Source organism: Anomaloglossus baeobatrachus, chromosome 3 (genome assembly GCF_048569485.1).
Source record: "Anomaloglossus baeobatrachus isolate aAnoBae1 chromosome 3, aAnoBae1.hap1, whole genome shotgun sequence".
NCBI lineage: Eukaryota > Metazoa > Chordata > Amphibia > Anura > Aromobatidae > Anomaloglossus > Anomaloglossus baeobatrachus.
In genome coordinates, this window is record NC_134355.1 from 102605477 (window position 1) to 102625865 (window position 20389).

Below are 20389 nucleotides of genomic sequence, written 5' to 3' on the forward strand. Positions count from 1 at the left end.
ATCCTGCGTATAGCGAGGGAATTAGCCGAAGCCACCGCCGTGCGGTGAGAAGCCTCCAGAATGGCAGACATGGCATAGGATGAATAGGCTGAAGCCTGGGAAGTTAAGGCAACCATTTCGGGCATAGAGTCCCTGGTGAGGGAATGCATCTCTTCCAGAGAGGCAGAGAGAGCTTTAAGAGCCCATACTGCTGCAAAAGACGGGGAAAACGAGGCCCCTGCCGCTTCATATACAGATTTGGCCAGAAGGTCAACCTGGCGGTCAGTGGAATCCTTAAGTGAGGTGCCATCAGCCACAGATACAACTATCCGGGCTGAGATTCTAGACACCGGAGGGTCTACCTTCGGTGAATGAGCCCACTCCTAGACCACCTCTGGTGGAAAGGGAAAACGGTCATCAGAACTACGCTTTGGGAAGCGTTTGTCAGGACAGGCCCTGGGCTTGGTCACAGTGTCCTGAAAACTGAAGTGGTTAAAGAACACACTCCTTGCTCTCTTAGATGATGTAAACTGGTGCTTTTCTACCAGAGAGGGTTGTTCCTCCGATACTGGTGGATTGAGGTCCAGTACAGAATTAATGGACGCAATCAAATCACTAACATCTGCATCACCTTCGGTCAGATCAATGGGGCACATGGAGGTAGCGTCCGAGCCCACAGTAAAGGCATCCTCCTCGTCCTGTGATTCAGCTCGTGAATCAGAGCCGCGGGACGAGGAAGGAGAGGAGCCCCTGCGTCTCCGTTTAGGAGGACGGGGTCTGAGCTCGGTGAGCTCTGCTGAGCGAGCCGTAGCAGCAGGGGCACCCTGAGAAGGGGGCTGATGCATGCTCAGCAGAGTCCGGGACAACTGTCCCATGGAGTCGGCAAAGGACTGGGAGATAGACTTAGAGAAGGATTCTACCCAAGCCGGGGGTTCAGCCACCGGAGCCGAAGCAGCCGGAGGGACCACTGGGAGTGAGACTCCAGGCTGAGGCACCACCATGTTAGAGCAGGCATCACAATGTGGATATGTGCTCGGTTCAGGCAATACGAGCTTACATGCAGTGCATATTGAGTACAGCCTTGCTCCTTGTGTGAGACATGCTGCTGAAGTGGGGGTTCTGAGTAGAATGGCCCCCAGAGAGTATATAACTAGGTCCACAACCGGAGGTGTGCCCTCCAGATCCCACAGACCGGACCCCCAGAGAGATGCTGCAGGCAGCTCCAATCAGTGTGAAAACGCTGATAAAATGGCGCCGGAGCGAGGAGAGGGGGCGGGGCCTATCTCAAAGAGCGGGATTCGGAGGGCAAAGGAGGTATACAGGGGAGGGAAACTTTCCTCAGAGAGGAGTGTCCCTTCCCTGTGCTGAACAGCCTCTGGGCGGAGCAGCACTGTCCCCCTGCATGATTGGCATGCAGGGGCAGTGAAAACGAAAGTAGGCCTCAAACGAAGCCGGGGCCAAATTTAAGAATGCGGCCGGCGCGCAGGCACCTATCGGCGCGGTTCTCCGGTGAAAACCAGAGAACCGGCCGGAAAGTCAGCATAGTTACACAGCACACTCTCCCCAACAATAAAGTACAAGGGACCCCCTGATAACCACGTCTCAGATACTTAGCTTGTGAGACGCAGGGCCAGGTCCCTGATGGATGAGTGCTCCGTCCGGCAGGATCCAAAAGGGGCTGCGGATGGAGACTGGTCTCCTGCAAGGCAGTGAGAACCGTGCTGGCTCCCACTTCAAGCCAGAGCCCAAGGGGATGGTGAAGGAGCGCGGCATGAAGGGCTCCAGCCCTGAAATCAACCTTAACAGCACCGCCGACACAGTGGGGTGAGAAGGGACATGCCGGGAGTCCAAGCTTGGACCCGCTTTTCTTCAAAAACTTTCCAAAAATCAAAATCAGATGAGAATGCATGTGTGGATGTGTGCCTCCTGAACACAAAGCATTGAACTGGCTATATTTGGTTATCCAGGGGGTGTATAAGCTCAGAGGGAGGAGCTACACTTTTCAGTGTAGTACTTTGTGTGTCCTCCGGAGGCAGAAGCTATACACCCATGGTCTGGGTCTCCCATAAGGAACCATGAAATACTTATTTGTAGGTTTTATTAATTTAAAGTAGTTTTTGTTATAAGATGCACCGGATTTTAAGACACCCCAAATTTAGAGGGGGAAAATAGGAAAGAAAATTTTAAATGTTAAAATGAGGGTTCGTCTTACATTCCTAGTCAGTGTTAGGGCTTGTGCGCACGTTGCGTAATAGAATGCATTTACGCTGCGTATAGTACTGCAGCGTAAATGCATGCGTCCTGCGTCCCCAGCATAATCTATGAAGACTGTGCATAATCCATGCACACAATGCTTTTTTTTGGACGCAGCGATTTGAGTGTCAAAAATTTGACAAAATCCGTGCATTTAAAAATGCAGCATGTCAATTATTCCCGTCACTTTGGATGCAGCTCCCACTGTATGGTGGGGGCAGCAGCCATAGCGCATGAAATCGGCATTTTTTCTGCAGAAACACTGCATCCACTATGCACAGATGCCCTTAGAATATCTCACCAGGGGGAGCAGTGGTGGTCAGGCGGCTCAGGAAGGTCACAGGAGCCGGGTGTCGGTGATGCTGCAGGCTCCAAGGAGGTGGTGTCAAAGCTCAAGAAGGTCAGTGATACTGTGGGATTGGGGGTGTTGTGGCAGCAGGCACCATTGATCTGTCAGCGGACTGCGGGCTCCATTGAATTGTTCACGGTTGACAAGATTGACTTCAAGAAAACTGCCACAAAGGCGGTGGGTGCACAGATAGGACTCCGTGGCTAGTTTCTTGGAGTCCATTGGGTCACTTCTGTGCATGCGCCGCCTCCACGGCCATTTTCTTGAAGTCTATCTCATCCACCGTGGACGATTCAATGGAGTCCACAGCCCACTGTAAGATCCATGGTGATCGCTGCATCGCCGACCCTCCTGTGATCCTCCTGAGCCGCTCCACTGCTGTGACAGCCCCTCCTCCAAGCCTCAGAATAGACGACCCTGTCTCCTGTGACCCCGCTCCACCACCACCACTCCAGTAAGCCATATCCGGATTATAAAACACACCCCCATTTGACCCCCCAGTTTTGGAAGCCAAAAAGTGCATCTTATAATACAGTTGGGGAAGCAGATCATGCTGTTCACTTCTCATTAAGTTAATTTGATTATTTTTATATAAACGAATATATAAAAATCAGTATGTAAGAAAAAAAAAAAAAAAAAAAAAAAAGAAGACGTGCAGGTGTATGGTTACACCCAAGAATGCCAGATACATGAATATCTGAGAACATTAGAATAAGAAACTTTCACATGACATAAATACTTAAGCTATGAAACCCGAGTCCAAATTAGGCAGTCACCTGTTAACTATTGTAACTAGAGATCGTTCAGTTTGAATTTAGGAGAAAAGAGAAAGCAAGAAAAAAACAAAAACAAAACAAAAACACACTACAGAAGGATAGGAAACAAAACAAGGAAAGCCTTGTGTCACCTCATCATTGCAGTCTCTCCCAATTGGTCAAATAACCTCTGAAGTAACCCGACCAGGCCTTCAGATTCTCCATAATCGTCTTTGCTTAGTGTCTAGTGATGTGTCGGTCGTGAACGATCCGACACAAAGATCCAGCTCCCTGCTGTGACCGACAGGAGCCGGATCACCAATGAGAGGCACTAAAATCTCAAAACGGCCCTTTTCGCTGCTGAAACCACGCCCACCCACGGCTAAACTCCGCCTACACAATCTAATTGGTCCCTTGTAAGTGGGCGGGGTTTAGGCGATGTTCCTATAATCTTAAATATGTGTTCACCTGGGGTGAACACACATTTAAAAAGGAGCCGAAAACGATCTGAAAGATCCGGCTCTTTTGGAACCGGATCATCAAAAAGAGCCGGACTGCCCATCACTATTCGTGTCCTTCAGTGCCCATATGACCATCCTAAACTAAAATTCCCATAAGCACTTGCTCCTTCCTTAGAGTCCCTGCCCAGATAACATTAGCTGCTCCTCTAAGTGCTCTGTGAGTGGCCATTATGGAAACGTGGTGCGGCACATAGTTATTCATATATGAAGAAATGTCATTCTGGTGTGTCACCATCTATGTGAAGGATTCTGATCCTCCAAGTCTCTATTTCTAATATATATCCCCTTATTTGAAGTTTCTGAGCCCAGGACCCCATCACTGTTGCCCATTGCAATCACAGGGCAGCTTTACATTTTTTTAGAGAGCCATTTAACAAAAAATTTAATTAAGAACAGAAAGCTGATCTCTGATTGAAGTAGGCAACTCATGCAGACTTACACGGTATAAAGGCCCAGTTGTGTTTATATGTGGGAGGCCTCCATTATAGCAGATAGGGCAGAATTTTTCCTGCTTTTAATGAGAAAATCCCTCGGTGGTTCAGTGGCTGGTGCCTCCATTGTTGCTGGGTTGTGTCTAGCCCACAGAAACGTGGTGCAGTTGGAGAGGATCAATGTTATTTCTATGACAGGAGCGGGGGGCACAGTGCCCATGTTCACCCTCTACAGCGAGGACAGTGCAATCATATGTGCAATGTCATTGCATAGTAAGGGAAGGCTATCACTATAGTAAAATAGCAGGAGTCTACTGAGCATGTGCAACCTGTCATTAAAAGGGGTTGCCCACTACTAAGACCACCCCTTCTGATTCCACATTTTCTCCAGGTGAAAGACTAAGGGCACTCTTCCATTTGCGTACTGCTTCCAATGTGAGAGCATCGGAAGTGATATGCTAATAACCCTCTGCTGCGGGTGTCAGCCGAGGGTCATACGACTGTGATGCGATCTTACAATCTCATCACAGCTGCGGAGGAGCGGGAGGGAACACTTTCTCCCATCTCCTCTGCTGTCTGTCTCTGTGTGCACCACACTTGCATATCATTCGAGTACAGTGCGATGTTTCACACGCTCCCATAGGCTTGCATGGGGATGCATGAGCACGAAACGGCTGTTATCCGCTTGCCACTCCCCTCTCCCCCACATGCTGTAATTTACAGGCTTTGAATAAAACTGAAAAACCTCACGGTGAGATGCCACCTTTCTTCCTTTATTTGGATTCTTAAGAGCCCTAAAGACTAATGCTCCCGCCCTGTACCGGCTCCACTGCCCTTACTTTCAGATGATCAACTCGATTGGTCTGAAGGATGGGCTCACGGGACGTCACACCCCCACTTGAGCCTGGACACAGCTGGAAGGGAGCCAGCATCGGAGGTTTAATATAGTCTATTTTACCTAGGGGAAACACGTGGAATCAGAAGGGTCTGTCCTAGTAGACACAAGCAGCAAAGTAGGCAAAAGCCTCTGACGCACTGTTCTCATGGAGCGATATCCAGAGCAGAGGGAAAAAAAAAAAAAAAAAAAAAAAACCTTTCCAAAAAATTGTTGTGCAGAAATAAAACTAGTACATTCAATGAGCGATTGATTGAATTTCTTACACAGTTTCCCTCAGAGGGACGATCTGAATACTTTACCACTTCACCCAAATTAAACACCACAGAGAAGGAGGTTGGGATGGTATTGCTTTTTTAATAGTCTTTGAAAAGGTGATGTTGCTTTACATACAAAAATAGTCTGTACACAATGGGTAATAATTACAAAAGAGTGCAAGTAACAGTACAAGAGAATCCACCGGTACCAGTCTATGGATAGTAACACGGGAATAGATAAAGGACTGAAGGTGGGGGGGGGGGGGGTTGGGAAGAAAAAAAAAAAAAAAAAAAAAGAAGTATAAAAAGACAGAGTTCCTGAGTGACGTATTGTAGACCGATATGAGGTCTGTACTGCGGAGAGGGGTCGTGTGGCCGAGCACTGCGTCTGTCTGCTGCGGGGGGGAAAGTCATGTGAGGGGCAAGCATGGGACTAGGCATTCTTCAAATCATTTCCACATTATAATTGGGATTTCCTACAATAATCAACACATCCACAGGGCAGTGTATAATTGCTATCACACATGGGGGCATCATTGGTTACCAGTACTGGAGTCCCAACACCCCAATTCCTCTTCATTACCAGTAAGGAGTCTTCCGTGTGAAGAGACAATCAGGTTTTTCTTCAAACTCTTGGCACTTTCAGAAATCGTTGAACTAAAGAAATCCAAAATTAGCAGCACCCCAAGCCTAGTTTTCATTTGGAAAGTGATAAACTCCTGTACTAGACATTAAGGGTGTCCCAGCATCTTGACCATTAATGGGATGGGTGTTAAGTGTTGATACATGTGGTAACAAGGCTTTAAATCGCACCTTTACCTTAAAAGTAAGCCCACATGCCAGAAATAAAGTTTAAAAAACACTAAAGCGAGTCCACTAGACAACCCTTGGTGTAGCTGACGAGTTCAGTGCGCTTTCCCACCTGCTTCATTTTCCCATATCTTTGTACTCTCTTCTAATTCCTGCAGTGGTAGAGCGGCCAATCACGTAAGAGTCGTGTACAGAAAAGAAAAAAGAAAGATGGAATGGAAAGAGGAGAAGGAAAAACAAACAAAAAAACCCAACAAGGTAGGAAGCGGCACCAACTTTCACAGCCACATCAAGGGTTAACCGAGCGCCTGTACTTTGTTTGAACAGTTACTTTGTGCTCACACTCAGTTAAAAGGGAATTTAGAACAAAGTCAAAGTTCAGTAATCATGTTTAGTTTTTTTTTTTTTTTTGTTTTTTTTTTTATATCTTAGAGGTATTGGCATTTTCCCTAAGGATACATGCCCATGATCAGTGTTCACAGCGTTTTGAACGCAGCATATTTCAGCGTACAAGCACAGTGAATGGGATTTATAGAAATCCTGTGTCCACCAAGTGTACTACTCACAGCAAAAACTGACCTGAGGTACGGTTTTCCGAGCAGCAGCATGTATTTGTTGCGAAGATGCAAGCGTTCTCCGCAGAGAGAACAGAAGAGAGACCGCAATTGCCCGAACCCTGATTGTTGGCACGGGCGGCTGAGGTCTCAAGCGGAGGAGACTCCAGTCCCTGCAGGTCAGGACCCAGCGCGCCCAGGACACAGCATGTCCTGATCATGGGCACGTATCCTAAGAGTTGCCTTCTGCCCACCACAAAAGTGACAGCAGGAAGAAATAGCCATGCCGGCAGTCTTTTAACTGGCTTTATGGTCACTGACTGTAAACCAACTGCACAGCCTTTATTGCTGCAGTCACTTTTTTTTTTTTTTTTTTATAAAAAGGCTGCTACCAAGCAGGAAAAAAAAAAAAAAAACCCAAAAACCCCAAAAACTTTAGCAGGAGCTTTTAACTTTGATTCATATTAATGAAAATCCTAATTTAAAAAAAGGTCTTTTTCCCCTTGCTCAAAAAAGTGAAGTTAAATAAATAAATCCCTGTTCCCCTGATTCTGCTATGCTTTTCGTTACGCACTGCATTGCAGAGATATTTACATGAGTCTTTTGGCTCCCAATATGTGAAATCTGTTTCGCAGTCCAACTGGGTGTCCTTCAGTCTTCTCTTTGTGCGTGCTCTTTAACCCCTCCCTCTGAGACGCTGCCAATCACAGCTCAGCAGCGGATCGAGTAGTAAAGTCTTAGGAGCTGCTGAGCTGTGATTAGCAGTGTCTGGGAAGCAGAGGTGAAAGCGCACACACTAAGAAGGCTCTGAAAACAGCACAAATTGAACAGCAAGCAGAAATTTCACATAGTGTGATCCAAAAGCATCAAATAAGAATATCTCTGCAACAGAACAACGCAGAACAAAATGGAAAAGTGTCAGAAAGAGGGGATCTTAGGGATTTTTACAAGGTAAATAAAAACCTCAATTTTTTGAGCAATGGACAAGTTCTCTTTAAAAGCAATGCCTAAATCCATGATAACTGCAGCAGATCATGTCAGATTATGTTAACTTTGCAAGAAAAGCTTCCATTCAAATCAATTTGATAAATTAGGGTAAATTAGGGATACTTTTAAATAGAATCTTGAAATAAATGTTCATTTATGTTACCAGTCTCCATGGGAGACATTTCAGTTTCTATTCTTGCAAATAAACAAAATAAGCAAATCTGCATTGATTGGATGTAAAGCTGTGAATTTCCAAAAGCCTAAAAAAAAAAAAACAAAAAAAAAAAAACCAACAAACAACATATCGATGACTGTCAAGTCCAGGAAGCTTCCCTGGACTGTAAATGAGGTAATGTAAAGCAATAGGTGATGTTTTTTTCTCATGAATATACAGTTACGAATTCGGAGACAAAAGAGGTGATATAGAATGTGAAGTCTCATTAGAATCACAATACAAACATTTTTTCCCATTTTTTTTTTTTTTTTAAATATAGTTTTGAAAAAACATACAAAAGACAAACATTTACAGGGGTATACATCAGCAAAACCCCAAAAAGCATTTTTTTGTTATTTTTTTTATATTTTTAGAAGGAAAAAAAAAAAGTCACACAAAAGTAAACACTCTAAAAAGGAATATAAAACTGTTATGTAGAATATTGTGGCAGTATGTAGCAGAGGGGAGAAACCCGTATTACTCTATATTTTTGGAGAAATCTTCAATTCGAGATGTCCTCGGGAAATGGCATTTTTTATTTGCCAATAGGAGCGAAGATGCCGACGTAGGTTACTGATCTTTATAGCTGCAGCGTCACTGTCAAGGATGTACTGGATCAGAGGACAGGAAAAAAAAAACAAAACAAAACCTAAAGGCTTTTTTCCCCCCATGCAATACGGACGCTACTCAATAGCATCCGGAATATTCTCAATCCCCATAAAAAAAAAAGCCAATGTCCATGAGGCATGAATTATACAGAACTTGTGATGCATTCAGTGCACCCATATATACACAGTCAGACATGATGAACTGACCTCATAACACCGCTCAGTTATTGCTTTACAAGTTACGTAGTGCCGTTACCGGTTTAGAGTTAGCCTGATAGAATTTTTAATGACCCGGATAGTACTGGATGGCACAGGAGAAGATGCGTCTGGTAGCTCTTTACTGGGTAGCCTCTACAAACAGATTAAAACATCAGGTTGATGGTAAAATGCATAAGAAAACATTAACGTAATGTTGCAAGTTTACAGGTTAGCTCACAAAATATGCATAGGAGGAGAGAAAAATGAGCCATAAGGAGATTTTTCAGAGATTGCTGTACATAGCAGTCGTAGAAATATAAGCACCTTGTATTCACCCCTTGTGAAAAGTCACAGGAACTTTCACCAGTGGGAATATATAGATTTTATGGATAGTACCTGTGATCTAGTGCGGTCGATAGTTGGAATGGGCATTGCGTCTTCAACTATTATTCGTTCCTGTAAAACAAGAGGTTGAAGGGAAAGAGGATGGGGCAACAGAGACCCCGTCATTCATACATTATGCCATAAACTCATGCACTCCAGGCATTTCTCCCCAAATAGATCAGCACTCCCCATTTTTGAAGTTAGAAAGGCTGATTAAATGCTTAGAATGCCCCGCTTACCACAATCTGTCGAGTTTCCTCCTTTGCAGGAACAGAAGGCTGCACAAATGCAGGGTCGGTCACTCGAAGGAGCTACAAAGGACAGGATATTAATAAAAACAAGAAGTGAATTTCTATCTTGTAGTAAAAACAAACAAAAAGCTAAACAGCTTCCAATAGTCCTAAAACACTCAAAATATAATACACACCATATTTTTTGTTTTATAAAACGCACGGCGTCAGAGAAAAACGGATTTTTGTGTACTCACCGTAAAATAGTTTTCTCTTAGCCATCATTGGGGGATACAGGACCATGGGTGTTATGCTGCTTATCCATAGGAGGACACTAAGATGCAAAGATGTTAGCTCCTCCCCTGCAGTATACACCCCCTGGCTCAGCCAGGCTACTTCAGTTTTAGTACACAAGCAGTAGGAGAACAACAAAAAACGTGAGTGAATACTCATAACAAAATAGTACTGAGAGACAAAAAAGCTAAGGCCCAACAGGGCGGGTGCTGTGTCCCCCAATGATGGCTAAAGAGAAAACAATTTTACGGTGAGTACACAAAAATCCGTTTTTCTCTGACGCCTCATTGGGGGACACAGGACCATGGGACGTCCTAAAGCAGTCCATGGGTGGGTAAACAACGCAACCCAAGGACTAGGAACCAGTCCCAGATAGCCAGGAGCACCTACTGAGATAGGTGCTCCACTATCGTTTGCAGAATTTTCCTACCTAGGTTTGCCTCAGCCGAAGCCTGGGTATGGACTCGGTAATTCTTTGAAACAATACGTAGGCAAGACCAGGTCGCAGCCTTACACCCCTGTTACACTGAAGCCTGATGCCTAATGGCCCAAGAGGCGCCAATTGCTCGCGTGGAATAAGTCCGCAGCCCACTAGGAATGGGCTTGAGTTGCGAGCGGTAGACCTCCGGGATCACAGAGCGAATCCAGCGAGCCAGCGTTGCCTATGAAGCTGCGTCTCCTTTCTTCGGCCTTTCAGGAATGACGAACAAGGAGTCCATGTTCCTAAAGGGGCTATCCTGGGTACGTAATATCTGAGAGCCCTCACAAGGTCTAGCGAATATAGGAACCTTTACACCCTATGGACTGGGTGTGGACAAAAAGGAAGGCAGAACAATGTCCTCTTTCATATGAAACGGAGTAACCTTCGGGAGAAAATCCGGAAGGGGGCGTAGAACCACCTTGTCCTGATGAAAGATCAGAAAGGGTTCGCGGCAAGAGAGTGCTGCCAGTTCCGAAACTTGTCAGATGGACGTAATCGCCACTAAGAATGTCACCTTCCAGGAGAGAAGAGCAAGAGAAGATTCCTTAAAAAGGTTCAAAAGGTACCCTGGATACCGTCCAAAACGAGATTGAGGTCACAGGGGTCCAGCGACCGTTTATACGGGGGAACTAGATGGGAAACGCCCTTGAGGAAAGTCTTGACTTGCGGATTGCAAGCTAGGTGGTATTGATGGAATATTGAGAGAGATGAAACCTGCCCCTTAAGGGAGGTGAGGGCCTTTTGCAACCTGACTGCAAAAAGAAAAAAAAAAAAAAAAAATAATATATATATCATCAAGAATTCTGGGGATTGCCAGTGGCATAGGTTGGACATTCGATTCCCTGCACTGTTAAAGGAAAGTTTTCCACGTACGGTGGTAAATACGGAATGAAGGCCGGCTTTCGGGCACTGTACATGGTGGAGATGACCGTGGGAGAGAATCTCACTCTTGTTAAAGTCCAGGTCTCAAAGGCCAGGCCGTAAGCTTCAGGGCTCTGGAGTTCTGATGGGAAATGGGCCCTTGGGTCAGCAGGCCTGGGATGCTTACGAGGCGCCATGATCAATTGTACTAATTCGGCATACCAGGTGCACCTGGGCTAGTCCGGTGCTATTAGTATCACCGGGACTCCTTCTGCCTTGATCTTCCAGATTACTCGCGGCAGCAGGGGCAGAGGCGAAAAACATGTAAGGTAGACGTAAACTACTTCAGGAGACTAGAGTATCCGCGCCGATGGACTGTGGATCACGTGACCTGGCTAAGAACGCGGGTACCTTTGCGTTCAACCTTGAGGCCATTAGAGCCATGTCTGGTGTACCCCAGCAAGTGCAGATGTGTGGGAACACTTCTGGGTGGAGAAGCCACTCTCCGGCGGCCAGGCGTGGCGACTTAGAAGGTCCACACCACCCAGTTATCTACTCCCGGTATGTGTAGCGCTGAAAACACAGACCCCCGTCGATTCGGCCCAGGTGAGGATCCTGAGGACCTTGAAATAAGCTGTCTTGCTGCTGGTACCTCCCTGCCGATTGACCTACGCCACAGCTGTTGCATTGTCCAATTGGACCCGAATCAAACGACCTGCTAGCAGAAGGGGGAAATGACCTGAGCGCGAGAAAGATCGCACTGATTTTAAGGATGATTTCTGGGAAGGGAAGACTCCTGGGGCGTCCAACGTCCCCAAGCAGTGTAGAGTCAGTACGCTGCTCCCCAGACTAAGAGGCTGGCGTCCGTGGTCAGGAGTAGCCAGTCCACTTGGGGGAGAAAAACTCCCTCTCGATATGGAAGAGGACTGAAGCCACCAGCAAAGCGCATACATGACTGAAGGTGTCAGGTGAAAAGTTAGTCAAAGGAAAAAAGGGGCTCTTGTCCCAGACAGCTAGAAGCGCAAGCTGCAGTGGGCGGTGGTGTGGCTAAGCGAGCAGTACTGCCTCTATAGCCGCCGCTATCCTACCTAGCACTCTCATACTGAAATCGTATGAAGCGAGAGGTTTATGTAGAAGACAGTGTACCACTTGTAGAGCAGTCGCCTTGTCTTGAGGGAGAAATATCAAGCCCCGAAGGGTGTCCAGGGACATGCCCAGGGAGGCGACTGATTTTGACGGGACCAGGTATGATTTGACTGGAGTCAGAAGCCGCCCTAAGCGTGATAGGGTGCCCACAGAGATCTGCACGCTGGTTGATCCCTTGATGAGGAGGTCATACAAGCAAGGCAGAACAGCCACTCTCCTGGCGTGAAGGGCACTCATGGCGGCCGCCATGACCTTTGTTAAGACCCTTGGTGCTGTGGCAGAGCCGAGGGTAGAGCCACAAATGAAAAAAAAGAAGAAGTTCTGAACAGCGAAGCGGAGGAACTTTTGGTGAGCTGGAGCGATGGGTATGTGCAGGTACGCGTCCCTGATAGCTAGGGAGGCAAGGAATTCTCATTTGACTATAAAAGGTAGTAATGGACCCTAGGAATCCCATTCTGATCTCCTTACGTGCACATGTTTACTCAGGTGTTAGAGGTCCAGGATGGGTCGAACTGACCCGTCTTTTTTTGGGGACCATGAGAGGTTGGAATAGAAGGCCTTGAACCTCTCGCCGTCCGGAATCGGTACCATCACCCCCGCCGTTTGGAGGGAGTGGATCGCTGAGGAGAAGGCCTCGCGGTGTTTTGGAGCCTTTGGGGGGGTGGTTTGAGAGAAAAGACTGACCAGGGGATCGGGTCCGGAATTCAATGTGGTAACCAGAAGACACAAGGTATCGCACCCATTTGTGGTCTGAGGCGGCAGCCCAGATGGAGGAGGACGAGACTCCTTGGTCTTTGTCTAGACTGCCAGGACGAGGTGGACTCAGGGAGGGCTGAGAAGGTTGGGCCCTGCGTGTCTAGTAAAAAAAACATCCTGGGCTAGAGTTGGGGGAGAGAGGGAGGTACTCTTTTCCTCCCGTGGCGTCAGAGAGAGAAAAAAAAAAAAAAAAGCCTGTCCAGACGATCGGCAAACCATCGGTCTGGAGAGGAGTACTGTGAGAGGCTTCTTAGAGACAGAGTCCGCTCTCCATTATCGGAACCAGAGGGCCTTACGGATGGCTATGGTATTTGAGGCGGCAATAACTGCGCAGGTAGCAGCGTCGAGGGAGGCCTGCATGAGGTACTCTGCGCCGCAGCAATGTGAACTGTTACATCTGAGGGTCTGAGGGAAACTGGTAGTCCTGGTGCCTGTGCGACCCACACGGAAGGGGAGAGGGACCCGCAGCCTCAAGGCGGAGCGATCGAGCTGCTCCACTTGTCTGTCTGTCGGGTCCTTGAAGGAAGATCCATCAACTAAAAGACAGGAGGGTCCTTCAGGCAGGCGGAAGCCGGGTGAGTGTCCACCGAGGCCGGATTGGCCCAGCCCTTAGAGACAGCTAAGCTAAAGGGGTACCGGGACTCCACGAGTTTACGGATACCGAAGCGCCGTCAAAACACTTGTTTTTGAGGTTTCTTCACCCTTTTAAAAGGAGACCGCATGGTCAGTAGTAGTGGATGGGAGATCTTCCACATGCAGAGTTTTGGTTAATTGCTGCAATAAAGGAGTCCATCGCAGCTTGATTGCTCGGGGAGGTTGAAACCAAGGAATCATACCGGTACAATCATTCCCCTTCCTCCGGCTCCTCAGACTGCGGAACATGTGGGAGAACCCCATCTGTGTATCCCAGAGGGAGTACCATGGGGGTCATGCCCTTTTTCTGATCTGCAACCGGTGAAGCAGAGGGCTGATTCTTATCAGGAGGACCCTCTATAGAGGTGTCATCAGGCTGCGTTCTGTCCAGGGCCCCCGAGGGGTGTGAGGACGATGTTGCATAGCCAGCACCAGGTTCTGGGAACTGTGCCCATTCCGGAGGACTGGGAGCCGTAGGCTCTGGGCTGACAGCGGTTGCTGCGGTGGTGGTGGTGGTCGGGGAGCTATAGGGGCACCGGACTCACAGAAGGAAGAGGTGCTATCATCCCCTAGTAGCTCAGCGTGGCAGGATACATTAAAAGTCATGTTTTATGCCCTACAAAACTACAGCAACAACCATGTGACTGCAGCCTATGGCTGACGAGCCACAAACTCTGATTGTAATGAGGGAGCAATGCGCTGCAGAGCTAATGTGCAAGTGAGGATATAACTCACCCAGAACACTGATGACCCCCCCCCCCTCCTCCTGTGTCCCAGTTCCTGTGGGAAGGAGGAAGCCAGCTCTGAGAGACGCCCACAGGCTCTGATCACAACAAGAGGGAGCAATGCTCTGCAGGGCTCCTGTGTGAGAGGTACACGCGCTTTTGTGAGGGGGCGTGGCTTAGAGTGTCTGAGGGGGCATGGCTTAGCTCTGACAAGAAGGTATGAGAAAATAATGAAAAAGCAAAAAAAATGGTGGGAAGGGACTCCCCTTCCCAGCTCCAGCCCTGCACAGCAATGGTGTGGACAGGAAAAAAAACGCCAAATCTCTATAAGTGTACCGCAGCTGCACTGAGTCCTGGGGGCTCTCCCCCCTCCCCCCACCACAGGTGGAATGCTATGTAGGAGTCTGCAATCAGCCCAATCCAACCAGTGTGACCTTTGCTCCAATTCCTGTCAGGGAGCCAGTGTGGAGATTCTGACACCTGCTGTGCCCGGTCACAGAGCTTATAATCAACTCCGAGCCTGCCAGAGGAACTGAGGAAGTTTTTCATCTGCTCTGGAAATTGGAAGGATCTCACCTCAGTTCCTGTGGAGATGGCAGTCTGCTGCCTGGTCACGCTGGTGCAGTGCGTGTATCAACTCAGAGCCTGCAAGAGGGACTGAGGAAGTTTTCATCTGCTCTGGAAAATCGGTGCCTGTGAGAACAGTCATCCAGTGAGATGTAGCCCAGGATCCAGCGTCGCAGGAGGAGGTACGTTCCCGCCTGATTATGGTTTTGAGAAATCGGTCCCCGAAGGAAACAGTCGCCCTCTAGAAACAAAAAATTCTTGCTGCAGTAGTCTGCAGAGATGTGCCTCCTATAGACACTAAGCTAAAACTGAAGTAGCCTGGCTGGGCCAGGGGGTGTATACTGCAGGGGAGGAGCTAACATCTTTGCATCTACTTAGTGTCCTCCTATGGATAAGCAGTCCCCCAATGAGGAGGCAGAGAAAAATATTATAATGTTAAAATAGGGGTCAGACTTAGATTAGTTCACCAGGGGGAGGAGCGGCGGTGGTGGTGCGGTTCAGGAAGATCACAAGAGGCAGGGCAATCCTGCGGGCTCAGAGAAGGGGGTGTTGTGGTTCAAGAGTCAGTGGATGGAGGGTCGGCGATACTGTAAGGGTGTCACTGCAGTGGAGCGGCTCAGGAGGGTCACAGATTAGGACATCAAGAAAATGGCTGAGGAAGTGGTGTAGGTGCAGATAGGTCTCCGTGGCCATATTCTTGAAGTCCATTGCAACAACCGCAGGCGATTCAATGGAGCCCGCAGTCAGATCAATAGCACCCGCTGCAATACCCTGTCCAGTGACCCTCCTGAGCTGCTCCACTACAGTGACACCACCTCCTCTGTGCCCTCAGTATTGTCGACCCTGCCTGCTATGTACCACCACCTGTACCACCACCACCTGGACTGATGAGGTAATTACGGCATTCATTATTTTGCACCATTGCAAGTAGTGGAGAGGAGGAGGAGAAATCAAACAAAACCACACATGGATGGGGGGGGGCCTTACAAGGTTGGACCCCCATTAAATCTAATGAATCTAAATTCCCTGCTGCTCAAATTCTGTAAAATCTATATTTCTATAAAGAGAAAAATAGCAGCTAAGCTCTGTCTGTGGATAGAGAAGGTATTTTGTGCAGTCCCTTAGACCAGAGGTTCCCAACTCCAGTCCTCAAGGCACACCAACAGTGCAGGTTTTCAGGATTTCCTTAGTATTGCACAGGTGATAATTTTTTTTTAAACTTTGAATTTTTATTGAGATTTTCAATTTACGTTTTTCATACATAAAATAAAACATAAAATTCACAATTCTTATCGAACCTAGACAAACAATGACAGGACAGGTGAGGAGGGTTAGGAGGGGAGAGGAGAAATAGGAGGGAAGAGGGAAGGGTTTCAAGAGTCCATGCTCCTTCCATAGGACCCATAGGCCTCAGTCTCACAGATCCTCCTGTCCCGCAAAGTAGTCCCATGGTGCCCACACGGCCTGGAAGCGGTCAACTGTGTCATGCAATAGTGCCGTGAGATGTTCCATGCGTCTAACGTCCAGTGATCTATACTTGAGGCTCTGGAGTGAGGGTGTCCCTGGCTGCCTCCAATTCTTTGCAATTAAGCATCTGGCCGCCGTAAGGATGTGGGACAAAAGCTTAGAGGCCGTTTTTCCCAATCCCCCATTCCCAAGACCCAGAACATAGATCAGGGGATCAAGATCAACCTCTATATATATAGTACTTTATGGATCAACCCTCTAACCCGCTCCCAGAAGGGGACTATCCCTGGACAGGACCAGAATATGTGCAGAATGGTGCCCCTGCCTCCCCCGCGCACAGGTGATAATTTAATCACCTGCAAAGGTGCTGAATCCAACACCCATGCAATGCTAAAGAAATCCTGAAAACATGCACTATTGGTGTGCCTTGAGGACTGGAGTTGGGAACCTCTGCCTTAGACAATGGATGGAGCAGATTTTAAGCAGGAGCACCTTTACTCCACTCAAGTCAGGACTCTAAACTAAAAATGCATGACCTATTAAGAGATCAATCTAGAATTAGGCCATTTGAGAATTTGATGAATTATACTTACTATGCTTTGATCACTTATACAGATTATGAAATTGAATAAGTAATTGCCCAAGAAAGTGGATTTCGAAATCCACCATCTCCCATTTCTTAACCCCCATCAATCTTTGCTGGACCTTCTAGCAACGTCTTCCAGCATAAGAATAAATAAGTATTCAAACCTTTTCTGTATCCTTCATTCGCTTAGGAGAAGTCTCCTTGCTTGGAGGATGGGTCCGCTTAGCTGCCGCACTTTTGGGGCTTAGATTTCCAAATTCATCATCATCATCGAGACTCTGGGGAAGATTCGGTGGAGATAGAGAAGGTGGAACTACATTAAGTCCTATTACAGTCGGGATGGTGCAGCCAGCGTGGCTTGGTATATTCACTGATATCGCAAGATCAGATTCTAATGGGGGGAAAAAAAAAAAAAAAAAAGAAATATAAAAATATATGTCACGAAGGCATCTAAGGAAGGTGTAAAGAACTGAATGAAAACCAAAGTGCTTTTCCGGTTTCTTTTACAACATAACAAATGACATTTTCACACCATGTCCAAGGTAAGGCACTTTATGCTCAATGAAAAATCTATTTTTCCATGTGGTACGAAGAACTATAATTATTTGCATGCATCACGCTAATTGGTCCAATACAAGTCCAGATCTTTTTCAGGAACCACTCAAGGCTGGTCACATAAAAATATAAAAAAAAAAAAACCCCAACACACACCACTAGACCAGTGTACCAGTGTACCAGTGACCACTGTATCAGGGGCTGCTGATAAGTCTTTGGCTCTGATCTTTTTTGTTTCTATGGTAACAAATGTTACATCACATGAAAGCCTTGGGTCTAATATAGGTTTTCAAAATGATGTTTGTGGCTTATGGCAACAGTGTTCTCTGCACGCAGGAAAACAAAATGGCAGAGTCTAATTTTTAATCATTTTTATTGTATTTTAAATTTGAACAAATAAAAAAATTTCATTAATAAATTTGTTCGACTACATTATGAATAAGTATACTTACATTAACCATTTAGTATATATAGGGGGTAAGGAAGGAGGGGTTAGGGAGGATAAATTAGGGAAGAACAACTTTATTGGGGCAAATCTGGTAAAGATCAAGGAAAAAAGGTGGAAAGGGTAAGTAGTAAAAGGGAGAATTAACCTTAAGTAATGGAGGGGGAAAAAAAAATAGAATATAAAAAAAAGAGTAAAGAAAAGAAGGAAAGGAGAAAAGAGAAAAAGAGAGAGAGGGTTGGGTAGGGAGGAACAGAGGTCTATGTATCTTTGGAGTAGAGTCTCTGAGAAAATCTATAAATTTATAAGACTATCAGAGTAGTAGAAGTCAACCTATATATTTAGGATTCAATAGTCATCCAGTATCTATTGAATTGTCTAACCCTACTCCCCATCTTTTATGGTAAGAGCCGAATGAGTTATTAAATATAGCATGTTTCCTTTCAAATTTGTGATGTAGTATCAGCTTGTTAATTTCCATTATATTTGGTATATTGTCACTATTCCAATTTGCTGCAATGGAATGTTTTATTATGGAGAATATGTATAATAATTGGAGTATGACAAGGGTTAATGGATTCTAGTTCCATTGAGAGTAGAGCCATTTGAGGTGTTATTTTAATTTTAGAATGTGTAATTTTATCAAATTAGCAGCTTCTGTCCAAATGTTTCGTATTTTTGGGCATTCCCAGAATAGGTGTATGAGTGAGCCTTTATTTTTACATCCTCTCCAGCAAAGGGGGGAAAAACGGATTTTTGTGTACTCACCGTAAAATCGTTTTCTCTTAGCCATCATTGGGGGACACAGGACCATGGGTGTTATGCTGCTTATCTATAGGAAGACACTAAGTAGATGCAAAAGCATAGCTCCTCCTCTGCAGTATACACCCCCTGGCCGGGCCAGGCAACCTCAGTTTTAGTACACAAGCAGTATGAGGAAAAAAAAAAACAGTAAAAACTTCTCAACAGAGGAACATGAGAAAAAAAAGAGTCATAACCAAATAAGGTACTGAGAGAACCAAGGCCCAACAGGGCAACATGGTGGGTGCTGTGTCCCCCAATGATGGCTAAGAGAAAACGATTTTACGGTGAGTACACAAAAATCCGTTTTTCTCTGACGCCTCATTGGGGGACACAGGACCATGGGACGTACTAAAGCAATCCATGGGTGGGAAACTTAAAAAGAAGACAACACAACCCAAGGACTAGGAACCAGTCCCAGACAGCCTGGAGCGCCTACTGAGAGAGGTGCTCTACTACCGTTTGCTGAATTTTCCTACCCAGATTTGCCTCAGTTGAAACCTGGGTATGGACTCTGTAATGCTTTGAAAACGTATGTAGGCTAGACCAGGTCGCAGCCTTACACACCTGTTCCACTGAAGCCTGATGCCGAATGGCCCTCGAAGCGCCAACTGCTCGCGTGGAATGAGCCCGCAGCCCACTAGGAATGGGCTTGAGTTGCAAGCGGTAGACTTCCTGGATCGCAGAGCGAATCCAGCGAGCCAGAGTCGCCTCTGAAGCTGCCTGTCCCTTCTTAGGCCCCTCAAGAATGACGAACAAAGTCCGTTTTCCTAAAGGGGGCTGTCCTGGATATGTAATACCTGAGAGCTCTGACTAGGTCTAACGAATGCAGAGACCTTGCCACCCTATGAACCAGGTGTGGACAAAAAGGAAGGCATGACAATGTCCTCGTTCAAATGAAACGGGGTAAGCACCTTTGGAAGGAAATCCGGAAGGGGGCGCAGAACCACCTTGTCCTGGTGAAAGATCAGAAAAGGCTTGCGGCAAGAGAGTGCTGTTAGCTCCGAAACCCGTCTGATGGATGTAATTGCCACCAGGAATGTTACCTTCCAGGACAGAAGAGCAAGGGAGGATTCCTTGAGTGGTTCAAAGGGAGACCTCTGGAGACCGTCCAGAACGAGGTTGAGGTCCCATGGTTCCAGCGGCCGTTTGTACGGGGGAACTAGATGGGAAACGCCCTGGAGGAAGGTCTTGACTTGTGGTTTTTGAGCCAGGCGGCATTGGTAGAAGATTGAGAGCGCTGAGACCTGCCCTTTAAGGGAACTGAGAGCCAACCCCGCTTGCAAGCCAGACTGTAGAAAGCAGAGAATTCTGGGGATGGCCAGAGGCATAGGCTGGACGTTAGTTTCCCTGCACCATGAAAGGAAGATTTTCCACGTATGGTGGTAAATGCGGGATGAAGCAGGCTTTCGGGCGCTGATCATGGTGGAAATAACCGCGGGGGAGAATACCGCTCTTGTTAATACCCAGGTCTCAATGGCCATGCCGTCAGCTTCAGGGCTCTGGAGTTCTGATGGGAAATGGGCCCTTGGGTCAGCAAGTCTGGGATGTCTGGAAGGCGCCACGGTGCGTCTGAGCATTTGTACTAATTCGGCGTACCAGGCGCGCCTGGGCCAGTCCGGTGCTATCAGTATCACCGGGACTCCC

At 46.9% G+C, this 20389-nt stretch overlaps 1 protein-coding gene across 2 annotated transcripts in view; it reads right to left on the reverse strand.

The window, feature by feature from the left end:
• Positions 1–5520: 5520 nt before the first annotated feature.
• The window catches only part of PAPOLG (poly(A) polymerase gamma), a 164918-nt gene continuing 150049 nt past the window's right edge, over positions 5521–20389 (reverse strand). Inside the window, exons 19-22 of one of the 2 annotated variants that reach the window (XM_075339361.1) lie at positions 17106–17332; positions 9435–9506; positions 9208–9267; positions 5521–8964 (exon numbers count right to left, since the gene is read on the reverse strand). In XM_075339361.1, the coding sequence (XP_075195476.1) occupies positions 8866–8964; positions 9208–9267; positions 9435–9506; positions 17106–17332 (458 nt within the window). In that variant the 3' untranslated portion in view covers positions 5521–8865. Of the gene's footprint in view, positions 8965–9207; positions 9268–9434; positions 9507–17105; positions 17333–20389 lie in introns of those variants that run through there. The other variant, XM_075339363.1, reaches the window with a different exon arrangement.